Raw genomic sequence first — 19,772 nt, forward strand, 5'->3', positions numbered from 1 at the left:
GGTTACGTCTAAAGACAAACATACAGCTTCTTAAAGAATTGTTTTATATTGCTCTCAGGATTTAAAGAAAATCCGCATAAAACATTGAGAAAAGTCCGCGAGTTTTTCTTCTATGTAGCAGAAACCAATCGACTGTTTTTTGGGAAATCAAAGTGAAATCTGTAAATTATAGAATGAGTAAAACATAGGGTCTCATAGTTTAATGTAATATATTTAGTTTTTAAGCAAAAATAGAGATGAAAATAAAGTAATGTAACTTTTATTTTTATAAAATAAAGCATATTCTTGCAAATTAAAAATGTCACTATTTTCCGTATCCAGTATTCTTCTTCTTGTTCTTAACAGCATTATTTCCCTGGTTTCCTAAGAACACCTGGTTCCCTTGGTTCCCCTGGTTTCCTGGGTTTCCTTGATTTCCCTGGAAGTTGTTGTTGTTGTTCATGTCGGGCCAGGGATCCTAAACAATTTTTTATTTTTTAATTTTAAAAATTGTAAAAAATGTGAAATGTTGGTTTATCCAAACTTTAACAATTTATAATTTCTGTAATATGTTTAACAATTCCATTGGGCTTACAGGGACTGTACGTGTAAATTCAAGAGTCCCTTCAAGCAAAGATGCCAATGTCCGATTTACAACGGCACCCTTAAAAGCTTTGTCTGATCAAGTATAAATTAGATATCCACGTTTTTGTTTCTTTAAATTGTTTATTTTGATTTGCAGGTTCCCTGCTAAATTGACTTGCTAAATTCGGAAGTTCCTTCATGCAAAGATACCAATATCCGATTTACAACGGTACTCTTAAAAGCTTTGTCTGATCAAGTATAAATTAGATTTCCACGTTTTTGTTTCTTTAAACTGTTTATTTTGATTTGCAGGTTCCCTGCTATAATGTGACTTGCGCATATCTTGCGTTTAACAATACAATAGAAAAATGAAGGTTTCTTTCACATTCTTAATCAAGGCATTGCTATATTTGCATGGAGGGTCACTTGAAGTTACAATTAATGTCCCTTTAACCTATCATTGTTAAGAGTACAATAGACACCATACAAGAATAACAGATAAAAGTCGTTCAATAAAGTTTCAGCCATGTTGATTCAGTGTCCGAATTTAATGAATTTAATACACGTATTAATTGAGCGCCGGCTTAAATCTTGAAAAACTTAATACAAATTTAAGTGGAACCAACCATATTTGAGCCGCGGCTTAAATTCTTTAAATTCTGCCCCAGATTGTTAAAATAATTCCACGCATATTATAGGATCAAGCGTATGAATTTCTACTACACAGAGCTAGAAACTTTAGACGTAGTATTGTTATGAATAAAACCTGGTTTCGGAAATTTTTGGAAATATTGCTGGAAATCCCATTTAAACTAATATCTGCAAGAATGTATACAGTACAGACCCCACAGAGGATTCTAGGAAACTCCCGGGGTTGGTTTCGTTCAACGATTCTCTCTTAAATTACCGACTCAGGTTGAGAGAGTGCATATAAGTACGTTTGTAAAATCTAGGTCACAAGCTTGTGAGATTGAAGAAAGTTACGAGGAAATAAAAAAGAGATAAAATCTAGATTTCTGGACTTCACTGCAGCCAGGATTGTAACCATAGGAATTTTTGCTCTGCACTGGTTAGAATACAAATGCCATTATTCTTAATGTCAAACCTTAAAATAATAAAAAACAGGGGTTAATATTCTCTTAATAAAAGTTTCCATCCCTTCTCTTAAAAAATGTATTTTTTCCCCAGTATGCTTAGTGCTAAATTGGAAAAAATAAATGACATTTTTGAGTTAAAAGTATCCAAAAAGGGTGAAAAACATGCCATTAACTTTTCGTTTTCCCTCCAGGGCCCAGTTCATTGCTCCTCCCTGAGGGGGGAAGAGGCTAGGGTTATGGGGAAAATAATTTAATTTTTATCTTTCATTTTTTTCATATTGTTTTTATTTCTCCATGACGCCTCCCAATTACTTTTCCCAGTTGGAAATTTATTTTCTACAATGAACTCACAGTGCTTTCTTTTTTCCCAGAGTTGTATTTTGGTCTTTCACTGATAATTATTAAATTATTAATTTAGAAATCCAATTCACAAATTAATTACACGTAGATATATATGATAATAAGTAGAAAAAACGATTACTTGACTCAAACTTTGAAATTTTTATCCTTATATCTGTGCAAGCTAATGGCGTAGACCTTGGCTATTTCTAAATATGAATCCTGTTAAAATAAATACTCAAAACCTGGCAATATAAAAAGTTTACATAGTGTATTCCATCAGGTTGCAAATATGTTGATAGTTGTAAAAATGTACCCGGTAATTAGGATCTCTGCAACATACATCAGGTTGCAAAGATGTTGATAATTGTAAAAATGTACCTGGTAATTAGGATCTCTGCAACATACATCAGGTTGTAAAGATGTTGATAATTGTAAAAATGTACCTGGTAATTAGGATCTCTGCAACATACATCAACAACATTTCCAGCTTGTTGGTTCACACAAGGCTAAATGAATTACAAGATAATTAAACTAATAATGTGGATAATTATGCAGATCATTAGGATAATGTATAAAGGGGCAAATACAGGAATTTATCCAGGGGGGGGGTTAACTTTTTTACATTCCAGGAAGGGGGCGGCTCAGCCGCTGTTGGCGATACAATTTGATACTTTTTACTTTTTAAGCCCTCCCCTAGTACACACCCCTACATAATTTGGACAATATGGATAGTATGAATAATTTCGATAGGATGGATATTATGGATAATATAGATAATATGGATAATATAGATAATATAGATAATATAGATAATATGGATAATTTGGATAAAATGGATAATATGGATAATTTGGATAGGATGGATATTATGGATAATATAGATAATATGGATAATATGGATAATATGGATAATATGGATAATATGGATAATATGGATAATATGGATAATATGGATAATATGGATAATATGGATAATACGGATAATATGGATAATATGGATAATATGGATAATATGGATAATATGGATAATATGAATAATATAGATAAACTGGATAAAATGGATATTATGGATATTATGGATAATATGGATAATATGGATAGTATGGATAATATAGATAATATGGATAATATGGATGATATGGATAATATTAATAATATGGATAATATAGATAATATGGATAATATAGATATAATAAAGAAAACTAGAAATTCAAGGCGCTTCGCGCCCTTCTTTCTAACCTTAGAGGGCGCTTCGCGCCCATCTTCTAAATTAATTGTGAACAATGTTCTCTTTGTGTACATCGTAAAACAAAACAAAAATGATTCGCGGATTTTCACAAAAATTTCGTGGATTTTCAAAGTTTTAAAAAATTTAATGAAGATCGAATTTTGATTGAGACAAATATTTAAAATTTCAATCATTCATAAACCTTGGCTGGGGTCCCTAGATGTCCCACAAAAATTTGGGCCCGATCGGTTCAGCCGTTTTGACGTTTATTGGATATAAACAGACAGACAGACAAACAGACAGACAAGCCAAATTTATATATAGATATAGATAATATGGATAATATGGATAATATGGATAATATGGATAATATGGAAAATATGGATAATATAGATAATATGGATAATTTTGAATAATATGGATAATATAGATAATATAGATAATATGGATAATATAGATAATATGGATAATATGAATAATATGGATAATATAGATAATATGGATAATATTGATAATATGGATAATATGGATCATATAGATAATATAGATAATATAGATAATATGGATAATATGGATAATATGGATAATATGGATAGTATAGATAATATGGATAATATGGATAATATGTTTATGATTAAATGAATGTTCTTACTATCAAAGGAACACGAAGCATCTCTAGTTCTGGGGAAAGATTGAAAACTTCGTTTACCATCACTCCCTCGAAATTACAGTTTATCCTAAAATAAAAACGAAATAAATAATTATCTAATATTATATATATATATATGGTTTATGAGTAGCATGATACCAATTAACATTAAAGCGTGGATTTTTATAAAATCAATCCGATCTTGTAAATCTATCATATACATATATTGTATATCTATCATATACATATATTGTATATCTATCCTATACATATATTGTATATCTATCATATACATATATTGTATATCTATCATATACATATATTGTATATCTATCCTATACATATATTGTATATCTATCATATACATATATTGTATATCTATCATATACATATAATATCTATCCTATACATATATTGTATATCTATCATATACATATATTGTATATCTATCATATACATATATTGTATATCTATCATATACATATATTGTATATCTATAATATACATATATTGTATATCTATCATATACATATAAAACAAAGTAATCTCTGCAGCTGTGTTTTTATCTGCAGTGTTTTTTTTTTACTTAACTGATTCTATTTCTATGCAACCTGATGGTTATAAGATAAAGCAAAAGTTATAGCTTGCTGAATAAAAATCCTGCGACATCAGGTTGCCAAGATATAAGAAAATAAATTAGAATTTATGGTAAATTGTTAAACTTCTTTACCTTGGAACACATTTCATAGCACTTGGACATTGAGTGAAGGGTTTCTGATCTGCAGGTACAAAATTCTAATCAAGAAATTCACTTTTAAAACAATTTAAGGATTATTTGTGATTTTTCTGGGGAGTAGGAAGACATTTTAGCAATCTTATGTGGATTTTATTATCATACAGTCGTCATCGTAGCTGCCAATAAGCAGCTTCTCTTTGTTTTCTTCTAAACTTGTAATTTGAAAAAGCTGGTTAGAAATGAAAAATTTGTCTTCGTTCTATTGATATAAACGCCGACCAGTGTGAACCCCTATACTAGCATAAAAATCAACTGATTAGGTGAAATTGCTGTGCTTCATGTTCATAGATTAATAAAAACCTTTTCTTTAGTTTAACAGTCGTCTAGCTATCCCACAGTTTTATGGGTCCCACTGTACCTGTTGTGATTGCTGTTGTACAGGTCTTGGTTGTTGTTGTACAGGTTGTCTAGGTTGTTGTTGTTGTTGTACTGGTCTAGGTTGCTGTTGTACAGGTTGTCTTGGTTGCTGTTGTTGTTGTTGCACAAATGGCTGTTGTTGAGAAGGCTGAGCTTGTTGTTGCTGAACAGGCCGAGGTTGTTGTTGTTGTTGTTGTTGTGGTTGAACAGGTCTTAAATAATTTTATGTCATTAAGAATGCGGTCCTTGTAATTTCATTTAATATTTTCTGCATAGTATCTCACTAAACATTTATTGAAAAATATGACCCTTTAAATATATTTATTGAAGCAGTAATCATAAAATAGCCCAAGTCATGGCATCTCCAAAATGTGGTCTGTCCATTTTTTAAAATTATCCGAGATATGAAGAATTTGTTTGAATTTTGATTTATTGAGTAAAGCCAAATTTTTCTAAACATCCAATAGCTTTGCTATTTTTCAGGTAAAAAGTAGGTAGACCAAATTACAGAAAGATTTTAATACGTGCAACTTTTTTATATATATAGGTACAGATACATATCTTATCATATTATGATCGTTTACAGCTCTAAATTAAGATTAAAGGGACTAATCAGAAAATTAAAAAAATTAATCATCAAAAAATGTATAACATAAATATTTTCTTGTAGAAAATACCAGGTATTTCGAGCATTATGTACACATTTTGGCGTTAAAGCTTGGAGGTAATCTAATATTTTATTGGATACTCTGTACTTTATCATTAAATAGATATCAAAGACAATATTCAGAAGTCGTCTCTCAATTATCGTATTTAGTCGTACCTGGGGTTTGGAGGCTGTACCGGTGAAATTGATCCTAAATAAAGATTTGATTTTAGGTCTAAAAATATATTCAAAAAATAAATATTTTCGTGCAAGACAACATTTAAAAGCACATGCATAATTACCATAGTAAATTACCAAAATCAGTTCGACCTATTGATCTTATTTTCTGAATTTCTGATAGGTAGCGATGGGCAACAGCTATATTCGTTATACAGAAACTTTTATTATTTTTAGACTTTTTAAAAGTTTTACGACAATCTGAGAAGGGTTCAACGTTTTAAAATTGTATTCTGTAGAAGTTTGCTTTTATCCAACATGCAAATTTGTTATCCTAGGTGAAAATAAAAGGTAAAAACGAACCAAAAACCGAAAAACTATCGTTTTAAAATGATCGATGTTGCTTTCTAGGGTAAAGAATTTGCATGTTTGATAAAAGCAAACTTCTACAGAATAAAGTTTAAAATGTTGGAATTTTCTCAATTGTCGTAAAAACTTTTAAAAGTCTAAAAACCATGAAAGTTTCTGTATAACAAATCTGGCTATAACCCATCCCTATAAAAGGCTTTATCAGCTCAACAATGCACTTTTAAAAGAACTTATACTTTTGATTCACCAGGAGAAAAAGTTTATATTTTAGAGGACATATAAAAATACACTCACTTATTGCCTTGTAAATGAACAAAATTGCCTTTACTTCTAAACAAAATTGCCTTTACTTCTAAACAAAATTGCCTTTACTTTTGAACAAAATTGCCTTACTTTTTGAACAAAATTGCCTTACCATTTGAACAAAATTGCCTTACCTTTTGAACAAAATTGCCTTACCTTTTGAACAAAATTGCCTTTACTTCTAAACAAAATTGCCTTACTTATTGAACAAAATTGCCTTACCTTTTGAACAAAATTGCCTTACCTTTTGAACAAAATTGCCTTATTTTTGAAAAAAATTGCCTTATTCAAAATTGCTTTACCTTTTAAATAAAACTGCCTTACCTTTTTATAACAAAACTGCCCTACCTTTTGAACAAAAATAGAATTGTTCAATGTTGTGTATCAAGGGTTGCATATTAATATATTTCCTCTGTTTAGTATTCTTAATGGAAGAATGGTATCTGAAGGTAGAATACAGAATACTCAGAATAAGATTTCAAGGCTAAGATTAGGTTTCCAATGGAGAAAAACTTTCGCGAAAATTTTCTTTCGTATTTCGCAAAATTTCGCAATAATTAATTCTGCGACAGCCGACAGGAAGTGAAAACGAGGCGGAATTTCACGAAAAATAATTTGCGAAAAAAAATTTCAAACATAAAAAAATCCGCAGCTAATCTATAGTGTTAATTGCAGCTGCAACAATCTATTGCGCAAAAAAAAGAATGAGGAAAGATGCGAAATTTTCGCGAAAATTTTTTTATATTTCGATGGAAACCCTAGCTAAAATACAGTAAGAACCAGATATCTCTGGAATAGGAAGACGACTTCTAGGCGCTCTCAAGTTGTCCAATGAACACTTGAAACACGGCAATTTGCAGACCATTTCAATTAATATATGATTTAATAAATTATTAGTATAAACTATCTGCATTACAACAAGATAAAATAAACCTAAGTATTGTAATAATATCGTCTTCCTGGTTTTCTGGTTCTCACTATGGTCGGCTAGAACATTCTATAATAGTGTTCATGAGAACATTTCTTTTTTCTTTTGTTCAGAAATAAAGGAAACCCTTATTATTGTAATCTAAATCATGCACGGGTAACCGCTAAATCATAAAGGGACAGTAGATGTAAATGAAAGTAAACCTCCATTTAAAGATTGGCATGTTAGATTCACAACGATACTCTTTAAACCTTTGTAGGATCAAGGAGGATGCAGATATAAATTTTTTATCGCACTCTTAAAAACCGATTTCGACATAGAATATTCTGAATTAAAGGAATTTTCTAGGTATGGGAATTTGTGACTTCATTCACAAAAAGTTGACACTGAACACTGTAAATAAGAAAAAATAGGATTTCTCTGTTGCAGATGAGTTCACTGGAAGGCATGCATTATTTTTTTGATGCAGAAAATATGTTTGTTCATTCGGATTTTTCTCAAAGCATTGAGCAAAGCTTGAAAGCGGAAATATAACATATGGATCAATAAAGTAAAAGGAAAAATAAGTGGTTTAAAAACTGATTAACATAATGATAAAATCAAGTGCTGACTATTGGCCAGCCAACATGCTATAAACACAGAGATGAAAGCAGCATAGCTTGGTACATCAATATATGGCAAATGAAAGCAGGAGCAGAGGTTTCCTCTTCACCCCACCTGAATTTCCTCTGTACCCGTTGGAGCAACCATCTCCATTTTGGCAACCTCCATTTAGACCTGCATTATTTTGACAGCCACCACTTTTCCCACCGCCATTGGGTTGGCAACCTCCACTGTTGCCTCCATACCCATTGCTATTGGACGAGGCCCCAACTCCGAGATTAGTGTTAACACCAGGGGCTTGGTTGCTGTTTGAGTTTGTTTGGCCCTTGTGTCCAGAACCACCATAGGATTTTCGACCACCACTGCTGTTCCCAAGGTTGTTAAAGCTACTGCCTTGATTACTATTTGCACCATTGTTAGGTTGTCTGTTACTCCCTTGATTATTATTTACACCATTGTTAGGTTGTCTGTTACTCCCTTGATTATTATTTACACCATTGTTAGGTTGTCTGTTACTCCCTTGATTATTATTTACACCATTGTTTGGTTGTCTGTTACTCCCTTGATTATTATTTACACCATTGTTAGGTTGTCGGTTACTGACAGGCCTATTTACATTGTTGCTTGACGCTGCCTTTTGAACATTATTAGGGCTGCTGTATCCAGATCCACCATTATTTCCTTGGATCCCAGAGTTACTGATACCAGGATTTCTATTGCTGTCGCCTTGATTGCTTTTTACGCGATTGTTGGGTTGAACATTATTTCCCGGCCTGTTTCCATTGTTATTTGAGGCTGCATTCTGACCATTAAATCCATTCCCAGAGGCTATATCATTGTTGTTGTTTGAGGGGGTAGATTGTCCCCTGGCATTTACTTGTGGCACAGGAAGACCTGGCCTCACTCCTTTTTTAGCAAATAAATGATAAAGATTATAAAACTTAAAAACAAGAATATAAATCAGATTCAAGGAAACACTGGTATTAATATATATATGATTATCATGATCCTACCTTGACCCTGGCAGACATTAGAACACCCATCAAAGCAGCACAGAGCGTTATCGATACAGTCAACATCAGTTTGACCTTTCACAAATTAGATTTGAAAATATTTACTCAAATAGCGACTGTTTACTTTTTCTTCTGATTGCAAAGCTATTAGCATCTTAACTATGAATGCAACTTACCAACACTCCAACAGTTGGAAGCACGTCCCGCGCACTGTTCAACCGGTGGAATATTATTTACTACAGGGCATGATCCCTAAATATTATGATATTCATGTCAGAATTTGTAGAATCTAGACAGAAGAGCCTATATAAATGGCCATTGCTCTTGAACAACAATCCAGGGGATGTTTTTTATTTGATAATAAAGTGATTCTTATTTTCTTACGGAATTATAATCAAGAATTTCATACAGAAAGATAAAGAATCAGATAAAGCTACAAGAAAAGTATACTTTCTTATTTATTTCTAGATTTGTTTACAAAAAGATGGCAATGGTACAATGGTACTCTTCAAAGGTTGTAACTTAAATCTGTTTATTTTCATTTGCGTTTTGTCTGTAAGAGCATTTTTTGCTTACAAGAATAAATGAAGAAATTTTTAGAATTTTTAAGGGAACCTTAGAAAAATGGGCATTAAAAAATCTTTGCATGTAGGGTCATTTGAAATTACGCTTACAGTTCCCTTAAAAAGGTTTGTTTAAAAACCTTAAATCTTTGGTGTAGTTCAGAATAGGGTGTACAAATCCAAATCAATTTTGAAGATCAAAATCAATTACCTGGTTAGGTGAGTTAACTAGGCCTTGTGTGGCAGGCAGTACACTTCCTGGAAGCACAAGATTAGCTGAGCTTACACTTTCGCTAGTTTCAAGTTCAGAGTCAGCTGACTCGGATAAATCAGATGATTCATTTAAGTCAGCTGATTCCGACCCGTCAGCTAACAAAACAGCTGTTGTATCAGTCGAGGTAGGATAGTCAAGAGATTCTACTTGGTTACAACATACTTCAAGCTGCCTGGTTATCTGGTTCATGCACGGCTTCCGAAAAAATGCTTAATTAGGCGCTGCGATGCAATAATGTTAAAAAATGTGATTGTTTAATTTGATTAAAAATGATTCAAAATCTTACAATGAGCTTTTTTCTTAAATCTTGATCTGCTAGTGAGAGCTGAAGGGGGCTTGTTGTAACTTCTGTATTATTATCACAATAGTTACCAGACACACAAAGCATACCTTTAAAAATGGAAAATAGGAAGAATATATGGATTTCTTTATTCTTTATGTTCTTAAATTTGATTACCAGCAGGACATTCTGTTGTTATTAGATCTGGGAGCTCTGATTCCGGATTAATGCTATTACTGGACGGATTTACAGTGTCTGGTAAGATTAGATCCTAGTCGAAGAAGAGCACACTATCAAACTATTCATGTGGAAAATACAAATAAGTTTTAAAAGAAAGCATGGAAATTAAGAGAATATGTGGTAAGATTAGAGATGGGCATAGTTTTTTCAAACGAACAAAATTTTTGGCGAAAGAGGGTGTCATTTATAATAAAAGAAGATGGACAAACAAAATGGATCATTCAGAGAAATGAAAAATTAACGTTTTTTAAAAACAAACTTGAATAAACTATTGGTTTTTACTCTAAGAACAAATTTTAAAAAAGATTAGAAAAAACTATCGTTTTTAACAACAATTGTCGGAACAAACTTTTTAAAAAACAATAATTTTTTAATGAACAAAGATTTTTTCTAACAAATTAAAAAACATATTTTTTTTTCACTGAACAAACGATTTTATTGAACTAATAATTTACTGTACGAAGAGTTTTACTGAACAATCGTTCAGTGAGAAAACGAATGAAGTAAATGGAAAATGAATGATAATTTTGAGAACAAACGAAATCAATTTTTTTTGAATAAGTGAAAAAACGAAAAGGGTAGTTTATGAATGATGAACAAACGAAATGAAAAAGTCAAACGTGCCTATCTTTAAGTAATATGACTTTATGCCCTTTCCTCAGATTTTTCAGGTTGGCTGGGGGTACAGCATACCTCATTTACTCCACAATCTTGAAACTAAAGACAAAATATTTGAAAAAATTCAACCCTTTTTTGGAAGTGTGCATTTTTAGAGCTTCTTCTTTTTAAAGAATTTTCCACCTTTAAACAACCTCTAAACTGTTGAACTAAAATTAAAAATATAATAATGATTTAGGGCATAGGTGTCTGGGCATTGGCTCAAACCTTTTAGAATGAAATTCAGTGACCGGAAATTGAAGGAAATAACATTATTAAGAATCAATAAATGCACACAGTCCCTTTATTAAGAAAAATACCCACACTTGCTACCCTGGGAAGAATTGCCCCTTCAGGGGGGGTCCAACATTCATTTTGGGGGAGACAGGAGAGGTCTTGTGGACAGGGGCTAAAGTTATCTAAATAAAATTCAAATCTTTATTATCCAATCATCGTTTTAGATATTAAACTAACTTCTGATATGGAGTATTATCAGGTGTAGTAAGTGCTCCTTTATCTATTTTTTAAGTTTTTAGTTAGACTAGAGTGTAGTTTGTTATTCAATGTTATTCAATGGGTTTGTAGTGAGAATTTTTTTTTGTCCTATATCGGGTTTTTAAGTTACATGTTATTATTTCGATGTTTATAATCTGATATGTTAAAAGAGGATTGACACAACTCAAGAAAAGCGTGTGATTGACATTTGTTGAAAACTTGTATTTGATAGATAAACAGAGGGGGTCAAAACAGTTAGCTCACTGACTGAATTGCCGCAAAAAGATTTGATTTTTTTAATTTTCATGAACAGTCCTTCATTCTAAACCTTTCCTTTATTTTATCATTAAGTTTATGGTAGAAAAACTGGCGGGAAAAATCAAATTTGCATAATTTCAAAGTAAGAGTATTCTAAAAAAGTATTTTTTTTGTAGAAACCAATTTCTCTAGAATAGCTTAAATTGCATTTAATTGATTTCACTGATGGAAAAATGTACTCTAAACTTTTTGTCATAAAACAAATTTTTAAGAAATTCTAAACTTTTATTCATTGTTAAGAAATTCTAAATTTTTATTTAAATAAATTTTTTATTTCATTTAATTTTTTCCATGGGTTTTATCTGCATTACATTAGATTTATTATAGTTTACGCTTAAAGTGTAATTTTTTCTACAGATTTTCTCAATTTTCATTTAGCATTTAGCTTTACAAAAAAAGAAATAAAGGGTTTTTAAAAATCCAGGACGTGCCCAGTCCTAATGTAAAGACGGACATGAACCCGGATCTAGGTTTGGTTCTTCTACCCGGCGAGGCAGGGAATCCTAAACCCACATTTCAATTCTTCTCATAACTTAAAAATTGCAAAAACTTGCACAGAGGCAGTGCCAAAACATGCATTATGGAATTGCAAAAATCATGCAAACTGCAACCAAGCATTGCAAATTTTTCACTGAAAAAATAAAAAAAACCATTATTCCAGACAAACCATCATTCTTCTTGGTTTCTTTATTCACAGAGATTGTAAAGAACTTCACAGCAACAACATTTATATTATATTGTCACAGAAAAAGATAAAGATAAGAAATAAGTTCAAATATCCGAATCAGAGAATAGAGAAATAGTTTAGAGAGGAAATAAGATCTAACACCCAATTACAGAATTGAGAGTTTTATATAGAGAGGAAATAACAACCAAACAAAAAATAGAGATATAATATATCTCTATATCGCTATATTTATCTATTTTGCTATATTTCTCTTTATCACTATATTTCTCTATATCGCTGCACAATGAACTAAGCTTTCAGTGTGTACTGCAGTACTCTGACTGAAGAAATAGTAGGGCTGATATTTCCCTATATCCCTATATTTCTATTTTGGTACATTTCTCTATATGCCTATATTTCTCTATATCGCTGATATTTTAAGATATAAAGCTGTAAGAAAAGTAAACAAAGAAAACACAAAATGTGCATCTAAGGACCAGGGGGTTTGCAGGGGGGGGGGGGGCTCTCTCAATTCTCGAAATAGAAATACTAATGATTAATGATGGGAGAATACTTGAGTACACTTTAAAAGATATTTTATTTTATTATTTTTTCTTGATTTAAGAAACATCACCTACTTTATAGATGAGGATTAAAAAGAGTTTTATATATTCCTTTTCCCCCCTAAAAAATACACTTTTTACAAGAACGGGAAATCCACGCCACCCTGCCCTCTAATCTGTAGTCAAACAACCATTAATCAAATACAAGTGGAGAAAGAAAATTAAACAATAACACTCACAATAAATACATTTCCGTTTAGACAGAGAAATATTTCTCATCATTAAGTTTTTTGGCTGAAATTGCAATTAATTTGATTTATTAAGAATTCAAGTGCTGCGCAGAGAAAGGTGTGCCGTGCAGGAACCGAGACCAGAGCGCAGTAAACCAGAAAATGCCGCAAGTTTAGTAAAGTCACGTAAAAATTGATGGACTCATGGTTTCTGTTAATAATAACTTGTGTAAATAAGCATGCAACCGTCTACAGTTCAATCTTTTGAAATGAAAAATGAAAACAAAGAGATATCACGGCAAACTAAAGTAAATTTATACCAATTGTCTTTTACAAAAGAAATTTATTTGTGGTGAAGATTTTTTTGGAAATAAATAATTTGAGTGTACCTCTAGATCCCTAGACCAGCTTTACCTTCAAAACTTCCCTCAAAAATATATGACTATCGTTTTCCAGATAAAATTGGTTTGAAAACCTATGGGTTCCCAATCTTTTCCGGATTAATTCCAGAAAAAAAAGACATTTCAGGAACCAGATTTTTTATTAAAACTTACATTGCAGGTATTTTTTTGTAAATGAACTGGATACTTGTTACAAAATATAGCTTTATCATTCCAATATCTTTTCAACCCATCTGTTAAGTGTACAATACCTTTCTGTAAATAAACTGTTTATAATTACTACACATTATCTAATCCTCAGGTAAAAAAACCTTACCTTGATTTCCCTGGAAATTATTTCCTGGATTATTCTGCTGGAAACTATTTCCTGGTTGTTGATAATTGTTTCCTGAGTTTTGATAATTATTTCCAGGCTGCAGGTTGGTCCCACCTTGTTGATTATTATGCGCCTGTACGTAAAGTTCTTTAGGGTACAATCAAGCAATTTAAAGGGACTGTAAGCGTAATTTTAGGTAACCCTCCATGCCGAGATCGTAATACCCAACTTACAACAGTACCCTTGAAACCATTTTCTGATCAATAATGCGGAAGATATTGCTGTTTTTCTAGATTGAAAACTATTTATTTATGAAAATTTACTCTTTTTTTTCTATAACGGAATTCCGCAGGTTACTGTACAGGATCGAACCACAGTAAAAAAATCAATTTTCATGCCTTTCTGTAAATTGAGAGTCACTTGAAATTAGGTCTACTACAGTCTTGTTAATTAACAGATTTGGTTGAAATTAGGTCTCTTGTTAATTAACAGATTTGGTTGAAATTAGGTCAACTATAACAGTCTTGTTAATTAACAGATTTGGTTGAAATTAGGTCTACTACAGTCTTGTTAATTAACAGATTTGGTTGAAATTAGGTCTACTACAGTCTTGTTAATTTTAAAGATTTGGTTGAAATTAGGTCTACTACAGTCTTGTTAACTTACAGATTTGGTTGAAATTAGGTCTACTACAGTCTTGTTAATTTACAGATTTGGTTGAAATTAGGTCTACTACAGTCTTGTTAATTAACAGATTTGGTTGAAATTGATGTTATACCTAAACTATTGGTCACAACATTTAAAAGCATGAACATGAGGTCAAATTTGTATTGATGACACAACTTTGTGTTCTCGTAGCTCCTCTAGTGTTTTATTTTATGTTCAAGTATGAGAAAAGCAAATGTATTTAATGATAAATCAGAAATTCAAAACAATTTTGATGTTTTCAGTAGTTCTTCTTTTTGCCACAGAGCATTTATGATTTGTAAGTTCTAAATATACCAATAGTCGGCAATAAACGACTACGAGTCTAATTATATTACTTCAGTCTAAAAATTATACAAAACAAATATAAAATCGATGGATCAGTTTTCCCTGAATTTGCTAAATTTGACATGAATATGTGAAATGTTATGTCCAAAATAGATTTAACTTTTAAGGTATTTTTTTTTCTTTATTGAAATAATTCAATTCGCTCTTTTTGATTTAAATTTTAAAAATTGCAAAAATAAGATTTCATCATTTTATGTGATGTTGATGTTAGATAAGCAGTATTTTTCATCTATAAAATGATAAACTTTCATGGACATCTGGATATTTCACAGACCGGGGTTCCCCAGGGGAGGGGGGGGGGGGGTGGTACAAAATATATCAAAGCGTATTTTTCCATTTTTTCCATGTTTTTCCAACATTTCTTGGGTTTTGTATATTTTTTTGGTTTCCTTTGAGAAGTAACCAAAAACTGTGAAATGTTAGTCATCTTTTTTCAACTTCTTTTTTTTTAAACAGTAAAAAAATACGACATTCTTAGCAATATTTTCTTAGTAATATAAAGAATATATACCGACAAAATGGCTGGTAACCACTGTACTTAGAAAATGTAGGGTTTTAAGATAAATTCAATTGTTAATTGATAATTGAGTATCTTAGTTTTGCCCTTGTATTAATATGTAAATTCTCATCTAATGATTCCGTATTCCCATTTTTGCTCTTAAAAACACCATTTAAAGGTCTAAACGGAACAAATGATAGGATTCTTCATGTCATTGGCAGTCTTTAAAGCTCGAAAAAAATGGTAGGATATCACAGAAAAAAAGCATTGAAAATATTATCTTGAGCATAAAACGATGAAAAATGATCAAAAATCATGCTTTTTCCGGTTCGTTTTGCCAATTATTGAGTGAAATATACAAGCTAGAGAATAATGCAAGAATGCAAAACATGCCAGTCTTACTGCAGAATCCGACCCTGTGTTTTGTTTCTTCTGTTTAGACCTTTAAATGGTGTTTATATGAGCAATTGACAAAAACACGATTACGGAATTATTATATGAGTATTTGTATAAGAAGACAGGGGCAAAACCATAATACTCAATTATCTTTTAATGCTTTACACCAACTAATTCGTTCTCTTCATGAATCTGTTACCTAAGGTACCTGGGAGAACCCTGAAAGGTTAGATTTTAAATTTAAATTAAATTTATCTTAAAAACTTACATTTGACTAGTACTGCACTTTGTAAAAAATAAAGTAAATGAGTTAAACAAAGTGTATAAGGGAAATAAAGCTTTAAAAAGAAATATTAAATCAATGAAAATTCAGTAATATGGAGTCAAATAGATTAGAAACAGTGTTGAAAGAATAAGTTTTGACTGAAGAATATTTGGGACTAACTAAAATTTATATTTTTAATTAACTCAGTAATATAAAGTACGTCTTCCATTTCCTTCTTTTCACGAATTTAAACTTCAAACAACTGTTTAAAGGGTATTGGTTTTATTTCAAGAGATCCTTCATTTTTAAAGTTGTATATTCGATTCACAACGGTACCCTTAACAGCTTTGTCTGGTCAAGATTGGATTAGATAAATTGAAAACTAATAAATTATTGTAACCTTTAAAAGTGACCTGCGTATTTCGGATGCAAAAAAAAACAATAATTATTAGAATTAAATCCTTTTCAAGCTAGTAAAACGATGTTATCTTCCACATTATTGATCAGATAAAGGTTTCAAGGGAACCATTGTGAATCGGGCATGCACCTCTGTGCATGGAAGGTCACTTGAAATTACGAAGACAGTCCCTTTAACATATTACTGAATTAACAGCTTTTCCTTGGTTCAAAAATGATAAACAATATAATATATTATTTGTGGCCTGTTTTATAGAAATTACCCAAACAAAATTTAAATGTTCATCATTTTTTGTGTGTGATATTTTTGCTTTTAAGAACTTTTCCCTTGTGATTGTTATTGTTTTGAATATTATTCCCTGCTCCCCCGTTGTTAAAAGCTCCTGAGTTCATCCACCAATATTTTCCATCTCCTGACACATATCCTGACCCACACACCAGGAGCAGTACAACTGGAAATACAAAATATTAATAGGAGGTAATTAATGTTCAAGATACTTTGATAACCAGAAAACTCTGAAATAGAAAGACGACTTTTAGAATAAAATTATAGATTCAATGAGCACAGCACAGAAATTGTGCAGTGGAAACAGACCTATTTTACAAAATTAGTGATTTAATAAGTGTCTAGTGTCTTCCTATTCTATTGTTTTCTGGATATCCCTGTAGTACTCTAAAAAAAGGTTCATGACTCCAAAACTCAGGTCTTTATATTTCCATTGACATTTTCTCTTAGGATTGAGAACATTTGCATTTGTCTTCCAAGATTGTTTTAAAGATATTGTTCTCATAGACCTTTTTTTGAACACTTTCTTAGATTTTTCTAAACAGAGGGGATAGGATGGTTTGTTTTAACATTTTATTGTGATTTTGGAAAATTATGATGAACGGGACAACTTTATGTTAGGTCAAATTGTAGGATCTAAGGTTACAAAGATTTAGAGATTAAAATATTGGAGTGCCAGGCAAGTCTCCGATTCGGTTTTATTGTTTTAATAATACACGATTCCGCTCCTTTCTTTCAAAGATTTTTTAGTTATAAAAACATATTTTTGAAATTACTATTGTTCCCCCCATTCACCACTTTATCTAATCCTAACACTATTGTTTTCCGGGGTAATACCCAGAAAGGATGAAACTTTTAAGACGACCTAAAAATAACATATTAAATGTTAATTTAAGTTTCTGCCTTAAATATAAAAACAGACAGTATAAATTTCGTAAAGTCGTCTATAAAGTCTCATCCTTTGTGGGCATCCCTGTATAGTCTACCTGCTGAGAGTAGTTGCATGGTTGAGTGTTCAACGTAGACTGATTTCTTTAACCGCGACACTTCTTTATATATATATACTTATAGATACAAATATACACTTTTATATATATATATATACATATATATACATATAAATATACTTATAGATACAAAAATACTCCTGTAGTCTACTTTGATAATGACAAATCACAAAACTCATAAGACAGCTAACAGTACAAATAAAAAAGAAACTGCTCACATTCAATTAATTTTTAATTATTTGAGGTCAGGGTGAACACATCTTTACTTTTTTGAATAAAAGTTTTAGTCATTTCATATAGAAACAACAATTTTGTCTTATTTTACGAAAAAAATCCGATTTCTAATAAAAAAATTAATTTTATAATCCCTATATTTTTGCATCTGATGTCGAAGACCTTTGGTAATTCAAACTGTAAATTTATATTATATTATAAGCAGTTTAGGATTAAAATAATTTTTAAAATCATAAATGGAGCATAAAAGTCATCTTCGTATTCCAAAGTTTTCTGGTTCTCACTGTATTAAAGATCAAGGTAATAGAACTTAAATCAGAGTTATAAACCTTTAAAGAAAAAGTTAAGCGTAGCATTAAAACAAATATTTGAGGCCCCAATTTATTGATTACAAATGTGAAATTTAAATTTACATAAACAATCTCAAATATTAATTAAACTTAAGTTAACTATTTAAATAATTTAAATAGTTTTTTTGATTTTTTTGGTGTTGGAGTCTTTCTGCATTCTACAATGTTCATAGTATACTGTACAGTGAACAGCGTACAATGAACAGTGTACAGTGTAAATCGAATAGTGTACAGTGTACATCGAATAGTGTACAGCGTACGTTGAACAGTGCACAGTGCAGAAAAAAATCGGTCAGCTGTACATGCTTTTGAACAGTGTACCAGTACAGGACAGCTTGTTATACAGGCACATTGCACATTTTACGCTGTACAATATTTCAGATTTATTTTATAATTATCTCATGGTTAGTTTGTCATCCTAAATTTACATTGTTCGACAATGACGTAAGAAAACCTCAGTTATGATTCATCATCTTCTTACAGATTTTTATTTTACTAAAAACTCCTCTGCGTTAAATTATTAAATACCAGCGGAATTTCCATACAAAAGATTATTTAATTTAATTTGATTAAATGAAGAACTTTTTGTAAACTAAATTAAATCTGTAAAAATACGTTAAACTCATTCTCTTTTCTGTCATTGATTAAATCTTAGAAACCGTCTTATAGCCATTAAGCATTGCAGGTATTTGTCTTCTTAGAAGAGCAAACATTTTTTAACAATTTAAGTGTATATTTAATAAAGATAGTTTTAGTTCACATTTTTTACTTACTATTTTTATATACAAACATGTTACATTTAGAAAAAGCAAAAATTGAAAGATTTTATTTTTCTTTTTTTTTACGAATTTGTTACTTTCAGATTTGGTTCACGTTTTCTGGATTGTTTCTACCAAGATTAAAAAAATCGGCCAAGACTAAATTCTAAGAAGAATAAATATTATTTAAGTCTAGTTTAAACCAAAACTAAACACAAAGGAAGAAACAATGACTAATTGTGGGCTGGGTCATGCTTCACAGTTTCTGGGTTACAATTAAGGAGGGGGGGGGGGAGAATATTCAGAAAGAGTAGGTTAAGTGAAAGAAAAAAATATAGTTATTGAAGATAAATGGCGTGAAGTGGCAAGAAAAATGTTAAACTACTCTTACAAGGGCCCTTTTCAGAAGGAGGCAAACTTATTGAACCCCC

General features: G+C 31.1%; 1 protein-coding gene across 1 annotated transcript; it reads right to left on the minus strand.

The window, feature by feature from the left end:
- Positions 1-243: 243 nt before the first annotated feature.
- Positions 244-18,040, minus strand: LOC111702885 (uncharacterized protein DDB_G0283357). The gene is made up of 17 exons (XM_023474680.1): positions 17,979-18,040; positions 17,034-17,158; positions 14,077-14,209; positions 11,411-11,505; positions 11,087-11,146; positions 10,367-10,460; positions 10,196-10,299; positions 9,847-10,104; positions 9,249-9,324; positions 9,073-9,147; positions 8,174-8,965; positions 5,857-5,890; positions 5,035-5,245; positions 4,611-4,675; positions 3,884-3,968; positions 2,447-2,509; positions 244-457 (listed from the first exon to the last, which is right to left on the minus strand). Exons 1-17 carry the CDS (start codon positions 17,995-17,997, stop codon positions 305-307), a joined length of 2,442 nt encoding a protein of 813 aa, XP_023330448.1. The 5' UTR covers positions 17,998-18,040; the 3' UTR covers positions 244-304.
- Positions 18,041-19,772: the final 1,732 nt, after the last annotated feature.

The sequence above is a fragment of the Eurytemora carolleeae genome, unplaced genomic scaffold (assembly GCF_000591075.1).
Source record: "Eurytemora carolleeae unplaced genomic scaffold, Eaff_2.0 scaffold313, whole genome shotgun sequence".
Lineage (NCBI taxonomy): Eukaryota > Metazoa > Arthropoda > Copepoda > Calanoida > Temoridae > Eurytemora > Eurytemora carolleeae.